This window comes from Neomonachus schauinslandi, chromosome 4 (assembly GCF_002201575.2).
Source record: "Neomonachus schauinslandi chromosome 4, ASM220157v2, whole genome shotgun sequence".
Taxonomy (NCBI): Eukaryota; Metazoa; Chordata; class Mammalia; order Carnivora; family Phocidae; genus Neomonachus; species Neomonachus schauinslandi.
The window spans coordinates 122361011-122372379 of NC_058406.1; the positions used below are offsets into that span (position 1 = coordinate 122361011).

Below are 11369 nucleotides of genomic sequence, written 5' to 3' on the forward strand. Positions count from 1 at the left end.
AAATTAGATATGAAAAACATCTGAATTCCATGAATACCAAAAGCTAAAGGTCCAAGAATTCCTTCATTTAGAACACAAGGTAGAATGAAGAATTAGAACAGTTCTCAAGCAAAAATAAAATACCAATATCCAGTTAAAGGAAAATTAAAATAGCATTTAATGGTGGTTTTATAATAGTTAGGATTAGGTTTGAGTACATGTAACAAGAGAAGCCCCAAATAATGGTGGCTTCTACAGATGGAAGTTTATTTCTCTCAAATCAAAAACATCCAGAGTAGATAGTCTGAAGCTGACAGTGGCCCTACAGTGTCCACAGGGACTCAGACAGGCTCTCTGCCAACCTGAGCATTGGCTTCTACGTCCAGGTTAGCCGTTGGCTGGCTGGGACTCTCAAGTCCAGTCATCACCTTGTACTCAAAGACTCAGGAGGAAGGAATGGGGTGGAGCCATAGGTGAAAGGACTCATGGAGTCCTCTCCTCTCAACATCTACCTACATCTTGTTAGCCAGAACTCAGTCACATGACCACATGAAACTGTGAGGGAAACCAGGATATGTTCATTAACTTGATTGTGGTGATTATTTCAAAATGTGTACTCAGATCATCATGCTGTACACCTTAAATAAATCCAACTGTCAGTTTTACCTCAATAAAGCTGGAAGAACAAAGGCCTTAAAGGCCCAGAAAACCTAATTGTAGAAAATAGGAGGAAACAGCTAAGCATATTTATAAACTGATGGTTGAAAAGAAATCTGAATTTTATTCTCAGCCTCAAAAGACATATTTGGAACAGTGGAGCAGTGCATATTAAAAAACTTCTTTAAACCCAAGTGAAAATGAGACTGTGTATGTAGTTACTGCAAGGTTTCAGTTGATTCTTGTCCCTCCTTTTCAGTTTCTTGTGCTGTATTTGGGACATACTGTTACACTACATCTTGAAATTTGTTGTATTCTATCAAACGTGGAAAACACTGACTTTGAAATGCAGAAGCCAAGATCCCGGCAAAAGGCTATTGTATTACTCATTTGATTTTTGTTGTCAAATGTAACCGGTAATTAGTTTACCATTTTTAAGAGCATTACAGTTTCTTCACCTTAGTTCAAACCCATTCAAAACATGAATTAGCAAAAACATTGTTGGAATCTGTGATGCCTCCTGACAGTGTGGGTTTGTGCATATTATATAGAGATTAAGACGAATGATGGCAATAAGAAACCTGGCTTGGTATGTGTCTACATCAGGTTGATGAGTACGTTGTTGTTTGGAAACTTACAGGAGGGGATTTATGTAAGGTCAGTCTGAAAAGTATCTCTCAGATACCATGTTCTGATTAATTGATAATGATGATTTTTGTATTTCCTTACAAACCCTGTGATATAGCTGTCCTTTCTTTCTTGCAGGACAGAGGTCAGATCAAGGCAACCCCTTCAGGATGACCTTCCTTTCTTGGAGAAGCCACCAAGCAGGCAGTTTTCCTTACCAAACCTGTCTCCAGAAAATCCTCAACAGAAGAGAGCACTAGCAAATGAGGAAGCCCTGCAGAAGATCTGTGCCCTTGAAAATGAACTTGCTGCTCTCAGAGCTCAGATTGCCAAAATTGTGACCCTGCAAGAACAGCAAAATCTCATTGCAGGTCTGTAAATCCTACATTTGTTTTAACCAATGAACTGGAAATTAGGAGAAGGCCACTAATTTTAAAATGTATTAGCAAGTAAGAGCCATGGGGTTGTTGGAAAACCAAAGGTCAGTCATCTCCACGGTTCAGTCCTGGACCCGGTCAAGTTTAAGTGGTTTTTGTTGGTTTTGAACAATTTTGATGCAATGATGCTATGAGAGAGGATAAGTTTAGAAAAATACTGAAATTCGTACAGTTGAATTGCTGCTTGTGTGAATGCACTGGGAAACTTTGTGATAATGGCACCAATTTTCTCAGCCGTGAAGTAATTTCAAAACAGCCTTGACAGGGTTGAGTGCTCTTTACTTACCTGCATGTCCTAAGGCAAGTCCTTGGCCTTTCTCCCAACCTCTCCTGCTCTAAAATGGGCTAAGAGTACCTATATTGTGGGGTTGTTGTAGTAAATGTGGAAATTATATACAATGCCTTTAGCACACAGTAGCTACTTAATAGTCATTTGTCTTCCTCTTGACCGGAGTAGAAACTGAATTCAGGTCCTGTGACTCCTGGTCTAATACTGTTGGCTTTTTTTTGGTGTGTATTATTATTTTGAAGAAACCATAGCCTTGAAATCCTAGCCCATTAACCTGTTGGCAAGTAGTAGTTGTTTTTCCTAGTGGTGTTCCTGAGTCCTGGCTAGACTCAGAATTAGCCATCTCTAAAAGTTAAAGTATAAGGACAGTTACTGCCTCTGAGCCACTTGTGCTCCTGGAGTTTAATGTAATCCAACATGGAAACCTCATCCAGCCTGTGTACTGCCAAGATGGACAGAGGGCGAATGCACTCTGGGGCACTGACTGAGTGCTTGAGAAGTAACCGGTTACTTAAATGAAATTTGCATGTAACTTTTTTAAAACCAGAAGTCCTGCTTTTAACTTTTAAATTGCATTTCTCTTTTGCTTTACCTCCCTCTTCTGGCAGACTATGAAAACTGCTGTAAATAGTGAGGCAGTTTGGAGATTTGTTATTTTAGATGTTCTGTTTACACTCGAAATCCCTTGAGGAGTAAATTTTGCATTGAGCTCCCCCTAATCAATACAATTCAACCAGTGAACAACTCTGTCCTTTAGTTATGCATAAAGATGAATTTTTACATCCTTATTTTGTAACCACTTTAACTCTTACCTTACTGTTTTGAAAAGTTACACTTTTTCTTCTTTCAGAAATTTGTTGAATAATAAGTCTTAAAACTTTTAATGCTCAGGGACGCCTGGGTGGCTCAGATGGTTAAGCATCTGCCTTCGGCTCAGGTCATGATCCCAGGGTCCTGGGATCGAGCCCCACATCAGGCTCTATGCTCAGCAGGGAGCCTGCTTCTCCCTCTCCCTCTGCCTGCCTGTCTGCCTACTTGTGATCTCTCTCTCTCTCTGTCAAATAAATAAATAAAATCTTAAAAAAAAAAAAAAGAAAATGTTTAAAAAAAAAAACTTTTAATGCTCAGTAAGTCTTATATGTAAATATTCTTAAAATGAACCACAAATTCATCAGTGTTTTTCAAATATAGTACTGAATTGTCAAACTGTATATTGAAGATGTTTATACAGTGCACTTTTATATTTTATCTAAAAGTAGTTACAGAGTATGCAGCAGTCAGACTGGAACACTTGAGATCACAAAAACACCCCTGTTAAATGGAACTTTTCCATCTGGAGAGTTTGGGATTAGATTAGATTTTTTTTAAGCATATTGATTTCAGGTATACAAAAGTCCTTAACACAATTTTGCTGTTAAAAGTATTTTATTTGCCTGTTACCATCAAGATTAAATTGATTTTTCCTTATTTCTGTAGGTGACTTAGATCCTACCACATCTGTTACTACACCACCATCCTCTGTCCCACCACCGCCCCCGCCTCCCCCACCCCTTCCCCCATCAGGGCTCCACCAAAGTGTATCATCAGCTGTTGACCTGATAAAAGAGCGAAGAGAGAAAAAAACCTGGTCTGGGAAGACTCCCGTTAAGAGCAGTTCAAAGAAACCCGATATGCCAAATATGCTAGAGATCCTTAAAGATATGAACAGTGTAAAACTTCGGTCAGTAAAAAGGTGAGGATACGTTTACCTTCTCTCACACTTCCTTTATTTGTTACGTCTTGTAAAACAGAAGTACTAGACTTCTTGAGAACTTTCTTTTATAACCTGATTACCATGAATAGTTCTAGTTTTTAGTTTAAAAAAAGGCCCGGTGTCTCCAAATATAACTAAGAAATTAGCAAACATCTCCAGGTTACTTTTTAGTTTTTCCCCCATTGCTTTTTTTTTTTTTTTAATTTTATTTATTTATTTATTAGAGAGAGAGAGAGAGAGAGAGAAACAGCCTGAGAGGGGAGAGGGTCAGAGGGAGAAGCAGGCTCCCGGCTGAGCAGGGAGCCGATGTGGGACTCGATCCCGGGACTCCAGGATCATGATGTGAGCCGAAGGCAGTCGCTTAACCAACTGAGCCACCCAGGCGCCCTTCCCCCATTGCATTTAAAGTTCTTTTATGTAAAGTCTTTGTTATTGTCCAGTCGTTTAAAGCTGTGTTGTATACCTACTATGGTCATCACTAGGTTTTGGGAGAATGAAACTGTAATTGCCCTGAAGGAGAGCATAATCCGTGCTCGGGGGTTGAATTGAGTATCTTTGTGTTCTTTTATTGAGCCTTAAATCTAGGGTTTCTATCTCACTTCTCTCGGTGTTTGTCAGTAACATGCTAGAGACGTGCCATCAAGCATGTAAAGGCACACAACGTACTTCTCTGAGGGATGCCAGCATATTGAAATGTCCCCTTGGTTTCTGTTCACTTCCTTAAGGTCAGAACAGGATATAAAGCCCAAGCCAGTGGATGCTACTGATCCTGCTGCCCTCATAGCAGAGGCTCTGAAAAAGAAATTTGCTTATCGATATCGAAGCGATAGTCAAGGTGAAGTTGAAAAAGGAATTCCAAAACCTGCATCAGAGGCCACCTCAGAAACAGTGTTGGTGAGTATTAGGTCACACTTCTTCCCTTGTACGACATTTACTCCATTGCTGAGCACCTGTATTTTGTGACATTTAGCTGTGGCCTCGGCAAGATTGAGAAGGATGTGCTACGGGATTTAGCCCATCCCCGCAAATAGATTATTTATAGAAGAGCATAAAAAAGGAACCAAAAGCCAACTCCTGGTTTCACTACTTAGTATCTCCAGTGTTAAATTTTTCCATGCTGTGCTTTATTTATATGTAAGCAAAATGAAGCGAAATTCATTATAATAAAATTTGTATCTTAGGACAGTATGTATGTTGTGATAGAGAATTCAAAGTAAAGATCATTTTCCCTTAGGGTGTCCTGTGAAAGTTGTCTGAAGAGGGTGAGATTTGACCTGGGCCTTACAGGATGACTTTCATGTCAGAGAGATTGAGCAGATTTCAGGGAAACTCAGATATTAATTTATACATTCCCTTTACTGTCATGTGGAATATGTGCTTATCCATTCCAGAGAGGAAGGTATCTTAGAAATTCTAGCATCTTTGAAACTCCTTAGACATTGAAAAAAGGAAACCTTGTACTTCATTCTTTTACTCAGAGAAGTAAAATTGGACTAAAGCTTATGGTCTTGCTAAGATGATTATAGTTTTCTAAGAAGTAATTTGGTTACCTCTTTACCTTTCATTCTGTTAATGTGTCATGTTCAGTTCATGAAGGTTTTAATATTATCTAGCTGCTTGGTTTTTCATGCAGAACCTACCCAGACCTTTGATCCATGATTAGGAGGGGAATGTATCATTACTGTTACCTGAACCAGTATCTTTATTTATACTTTTTGTTTCTTTTCTAGTTTGGGCCACACATGTTGAAGTCTACAGGAAAAATGAAGGCTTTAATTGAAAATGTTTCAACTTCCTAATAGACAGCAGAGAAAAACTATCCTTGTTCCAGTTGTTGGTTGGTTAGGGCTGTTTGACGAGTAGAAAGCAACACTATTTAGTAAATACCTGAATTTAGTATTCAGTGGTCTCCTTTAAGTCTAATTAGATTCAGCAATAACAAAAGCACTCTAAGTTTGTGGGTTTTTTTTTTTAAAAATGAGATTAGTTCTGAAGTTTTCCATAACGTGTATTCAGACATAACATGTGTTTTTAATGTATAGTCAGGATGTTTTAGGTTTCTAGTCTTAAACAATTATATAGATTTCAGAAGAAAGGACATTTGTAGATGAGTTTTTAATTAACACTAATTTATCTGCAAATATTTTATATGCATATATTTGCATATAAAATAGTATGTAAAATTTAATAATGATGTCAGTGAGGGTACTGTTACATCATTAGTTGTCATTGATCATTTACTACTCAATGATGGAACACAGGTTGTTGGAGTGAAATATTTAGGATTGGAACCTTTTTGCCTTGAATAGGACCTTAGATTCTCTCATTTCTTTGGAGATGGGGTTCAGGTAGGAACCAGATAATGTTCACTGCTGAAAATTCCATAATGCTTTCATTTAAAGGGAAGTGAAAGATTATGAAAGCTGCTTTCACTTTAGTGCTGTCCAGTGCTGAGAAAGAAAATGTAGTTTTCATATAATGAGAAATCAAATTATTGAATTAAATCTTAACAGGTGAAAACAAAGAATGTACCATCTTTTTTCCAGTTGAGTAAATGGCATCATAAAGATGACTTGTTGCTAATAATGGAAAGGGCAGTATAATGGAGTTTTAAGATTTTTAATATTGGTCAAATATAGTAGCTTTATAATGAAACCTTGAATAGGCAAAAGAATTTTTGTAAGTTTATCATTGGTCAGAGTGCTGTTCTTTTGAATTACATTATGCAGCAAACTTTAGGTGCTATTAGAAAGTGGAGAACAGCCTTTCTCTTTGAGGGCTTCTGAGGAATTGCTGTAAGTGATCATTTTTGAGTGCTTGATAAATCTTTATATTTCTGTTAAACTCAGCTATAGTTAATGCCAGAATCTCCTACCGTGAGAAAATATTTGGATTTATTTAAATCTAGTAAAAAGTGGAGATAGGAAGAGTAGACATTTAAGTTATTGAAAATATGTGCAATGTTCTCAATATTAGCAAATGTTTTTCAGCTTAAATTTGAACTGTTATTTTACATATGTTGATTACATTGTTTCACAAATTCTGCCTTTAAAAAAAATTCAGAAAATTTGCCTGAATTACATATTTTGACCTCCTAAGATTTTATATTTGTATCAGTATTGAATTTTGGCCACTGCTCCAATTGAAGGAAGTTACTGTTTTGAAATAAACTTAAAATATTTAGGCCTGGTCCAAGGAAAACATTATTTTTTTAATGGGTAAGATTCTCTTATATCGTACATGCAGATTTTTTAGAATTTGCTTTTTGCATTCCTAAGGTGGAAATCTGTTGCCACTTATTCACGTCTCAGTTTCTCTCACTCAACACAATGCCTGAAGTGAAAGATGATAAAAATAGTTAAACTTTACATTTTATAGCTGAGGCTATAAAAGTTAACTAGTATGTTTTGTCTCCTACGATCGGACTAGTCCAGAGACTTACTATATATACGTACTGACTAGGGGTCAGAGAGCACCGGACTTGGGAGTTATACAAATCATACTGTTTTCAAAATGGGAATAATGCTCAGCTCAACCAATTGTTTGAGGATTAAATAACAAGTTTGAATGCATTCTAATTACTACTTACATGATTTTATATTAGGTCACTGTAGTTTCCAGTAGACGGATTTCTGCTAGGTGTCATCCTATATACTGCTTGCACAGGCTTGGGATGGAGCAGAACAGTCCTGGGCCCTTCTGTACAAGAATCCTGTTTTCTTGATATATTAAATTCCTGAGTCTGTGTCTCATTGGTGAAGAAGAGAACATGAGGTAACTTCTCCAAAGTTAGAAGTTTTCTCTGGGGGATAAAATCGGGCAGACAGAAGTAAACTTTTGGGAGGTAGTCCAGGATAGAGGTGTAGGGAGCTGCTAAACTCAAATCTACATATAAAGCAATTGCTCTTGAAGAACTGAGGGCTGACTGAACAGCTTCTGTACAACAAGAGAGAGAGGGACCACACAGAGAAAGGCAGGCGAGAAACAGTAATGACAGGAACCCCACCACCAATGCAGCAAACTACATAAGGACGGATAGCCTGGAGGAGCCTGTATGCAGACTTGTCCACCCTGGGGCACAGCAGAAAAACTGGTTTAAGGGGCAATTAGCCTATGAGTGAAGGAGATCCCTTTACTAACGGCAGTGTCAGACGAATGGTGGAGAAACTGCTGGGACTCAGGTGGAAAGCACTGCTGATTACCATTGTCTATGTTCCCCCTCCATCTTGATAGTGCAGACTGGAGCAGAGTCCAGGCACTCTAGCCAGCCTGGTGGGGCCACCCCAGTGAGCCTCAGGCCCCCACCAGCTCTAGCCATTCCCCTCCAAAGGTGGCCCTAGCATAGTGTGCATAGGATACCCCTGGCCTATGCCTGCTCCCATTTCAGCTCACCATCCAAAGCTGTCAGGCACCCGCAGTCTACATGGGGCATTCCTTCACAGGGCCACTCCTTCAAGACTGGGAGAGGTAGCTGTTGCCTATTTTACAGAAACAAAAGAAAGAAAGGCAAACAAGAAGAATATGTTGCAAACAAAAGAATAGGACAAAACCTCAGAAAAAGAACTAAACTAAATGGAGATAAGCATGCTACCTGTAAAGAGTTCAAAGTAATGACCATAAATACATTCATTAGCCTTGAGAGAAGAGTGGATTAACTCAGGGAGAACTTCAGCAAAAGGAGAGAAAATAGAATCAATTAGAGATGAACAAATGAAAAATACACTAGGTGGAATTAACAGCAGATTAGAGGATGCAAAAGAAAGGATCAGCAGTCTGGAAGAGTAAAGAATCCAAGCCAAACGGGGAAGAAAAATGAAGTGAGGCTCGGTTAAGGAACCACTGGGAGGACACAGAGTGTACTAACATGCACATTATAAGGGGTCCCAGAAGGAGAAGAGAGAAAGGAAGCTAATTTATTTGAAGAACCAATAGCTGAAAACATTGACTGATAATCTGGGTAAGGGAAACAGATATCCAGGAAACAGCCTGCAACGAGAGCCACACCAAGATGTATTATAATTAAAATGGCAAAAGGTAAAGAGAAAATCTTAAAGGCAGCAAGAGAAAAGGAAAGTCACATACATGGGAAACCCCCATAAGACTATCAGTTGATTTTCCAGCAGATATTGGGCTGGCAGAAAGGAGTGGCTGGATATATTTGAAATGCCGAAAGGGAAAAACTTAAAACTATGAATACTTTATCCTGCAAGGGTAACATTCAGAATTAGTTTCCCAGACAAGTAAAAGCATAAGGTGCATCACCAGTAAACCAGCCTTACAAGAAATTTTAACCGTCTTCTTTAAGTGGAAAAGTCCATAACTGGAAATAATATATGAAAGGAAAAAGTCATTGATAAAGGAAATATATAGTAAAGGCAGTGAAGCAGATACCTAAAAAGTTAGTATGAACAAAACTAGTAAAATCAACTGTAACTACAATAAACAGTAATTTAAGGGATACACAAAAATGTCAGATGTCAAAAACATAAGATGTGGGGGTAGGGAGTAAAAATTAGTGCTTTTCAGATGTGTTTGAAATTAATTATCATCTTGGGGCGCCTGGGTGGCTCAGTCGGTTAAGCGACTGCCTTCGGCTCAGGTCATGATCCTGGAGTCCCTGGATCGAGTCCCGCATCGGGCTCCCTGCTCGGCGGGGAGTCTGCTTCTCCCTCTGACCCTCTCCCCTCTCATGTGCTCTCTCTCTCTCTCTCATTCTGTCTCAAATAAATAAATAAAATCTTAGAAAAAAAAATATTTAAAAAAAAAAGAAATTATCATCTTAAAATAGACTAGTATGTATATAGGTAAAGATACAGAAACTTCATGGTAATCACAAACCAAACCTACACCAGACGCACAAAAAAGAGAAAGGAACCCAAACATAACAGAAAATGGTCAAACCAAAAGGGAAGAGACCAAGAGAAGGAAGGAACAGAACTACAAAACCAGAAACAATGAACAAGGCAATAAGTACATATTATTCATCAATAATTACATTAAATGCCATGAACTTAAAACCTAAAACAGTAAGAATGCTAATTTCTTTGGTGTCTAGAAGTTGCATCCCAGAATCTCTTAAATTCCGTTAGGAAGTAGTTTTGAAAGATGAAAAGCATGGAGGATACTCTATCCTCCAAACACGGTATTTTCCAAAACAATGTCGGCCTTCGCTGGGAGTGCGTTAGATTTTTGACTAAAATGAGGTTCACTTGTTATCAGTTTGTTCATTTGACCCATTGACTGTTAGCAAAAAATGTAGCTAATATATTATTAATAAATGTTGCATTTGATTTGGGGGAAAAAATGAACTCAATGCTTCAATCAAAAGACATAGGGAGGGGGTGGGGTGGCTGAATGGATTCTATATGGTGCCTTACAAGAGACTCATTTGAGTTCTAAAGATGCATCTATTGGAAGTGAAGGGATGAAGAAAGTTACTCCATGCAAATAGAAACAGTAAGAAAGCTGGTGTAACAATACACATATCACACAAAACAGACAAAGACTGGGCGCATGTGGGTGGCTCAGTTTAAGTGTTTGACTCTTGATTTTGACTCTGGTCATGATCTTGGGGTCCTGAGATGGAGCCCTGCATTGGGCTCCATGCTCAGCACGGAGTCAGCTTGTCCCTCTCCCTCTGCTCATCCCCCTATTCATGCCTGCTCTCTCAAATAAATAAAATCTTTAAAAAAACAAAATAGACCAAGACTGTAACAAAAAACAAGGGCATTACACAATGATAAAGGGGTTGATCCAAGAAGAGGGTCTAACATTTGTAAATATCTATGCAGCCAACATAGGAGCATGTAAATACATAAAGCAAAATATTAACATATACAGACATAAAAGAAAGTGACAGTAATACTTTAACAGTAGGAGCCATTTAATACCCTGCATACTTCAATGGATAGATCATCCAGAGAGAGAATAAGGAAACATTGGCCTTAAATGACATATTAGACCAGATGGACTTGATACATACAAAACATTCCATTCCTCCAAGCTACAGAACACAGATTCTTGTCAAGTGTACACAGAACATTCTCCAGGAGAGATCACATTAGGCCACAAAACAAGTTTCAATAAATTCAAGAAGATTGAAATATTCAGCATCTCTTTTCTGACCACAAAGTATGAAACTAGAAAGAAATCAGTTACAAGAAGTGGTAAAAACACAAAACACATGAAGACTAAAAAACATGTTATTAAACAATAAGTCAATGAAGAAATCAAAGAGAAAAAAAACACTTTGAGACAAAACTGAAACAACTTTACAAAAGCCATAGAATGCAGCAAAAAGCAGTTCACAAGGGGGAGGTTCATGGCAAAAGCAGCCTACCTCAAGAAAAAAATCCCAAATAAACAACCTAACTTTATATCCAAAGTTAGCAGAAGGAAGGAAATAATAAAGACTACAGGGGCCAGCATTGCCCTGATACTGAAAGACAAACCATACAAAGAGAAAATTACAGGTCAATATCCCCAATGCACATAGATGCAAAAATCGTCAACAAAGTATTAGCAAACAGAATTTAGCATGTTAAAAGGGTCACACACCACGATCAAATGGGATTTATTCCAGGGATGCAAGGATGGTTTGATACCTGCAAATCAATGTGACATACCA

At 38.2% G+C, this 11369-nt stretch overlaps 1 protein-coding gene across 1 annotated transcript in view; it reads left to right on the forward strand.

Moving 5' to 3' along the window:
* MTFR1 (mitochondrial fission regulator 1) overlaps nt 1-6949 on the forward strand; it is a 66406-nt gene extending 59457 nt beyond the window's left edge. Inside the window, exons 5-8 of the mRNA XM_021688159.1 lie at nt 1402-1634; nt 3466-3721; nt 4468-4636; nt 5473-6949. Coding sequence (XP_021543834.1) covers nt 1402-1634; nt 3466-3721; nt 4468-4636; nt 5473-5541 — 727 coding nt within the window. The 3' untranslated portion in view covers nt 5542-6949. The remainder of the gene's footprint in view (nt 1-1401; nt 1635-3465; nt 3722-4467; nt 4637-5472) is intronic.
* The last annotated feature ends 4420 nt before the right edge of the window (nt 6950-11369 follow it).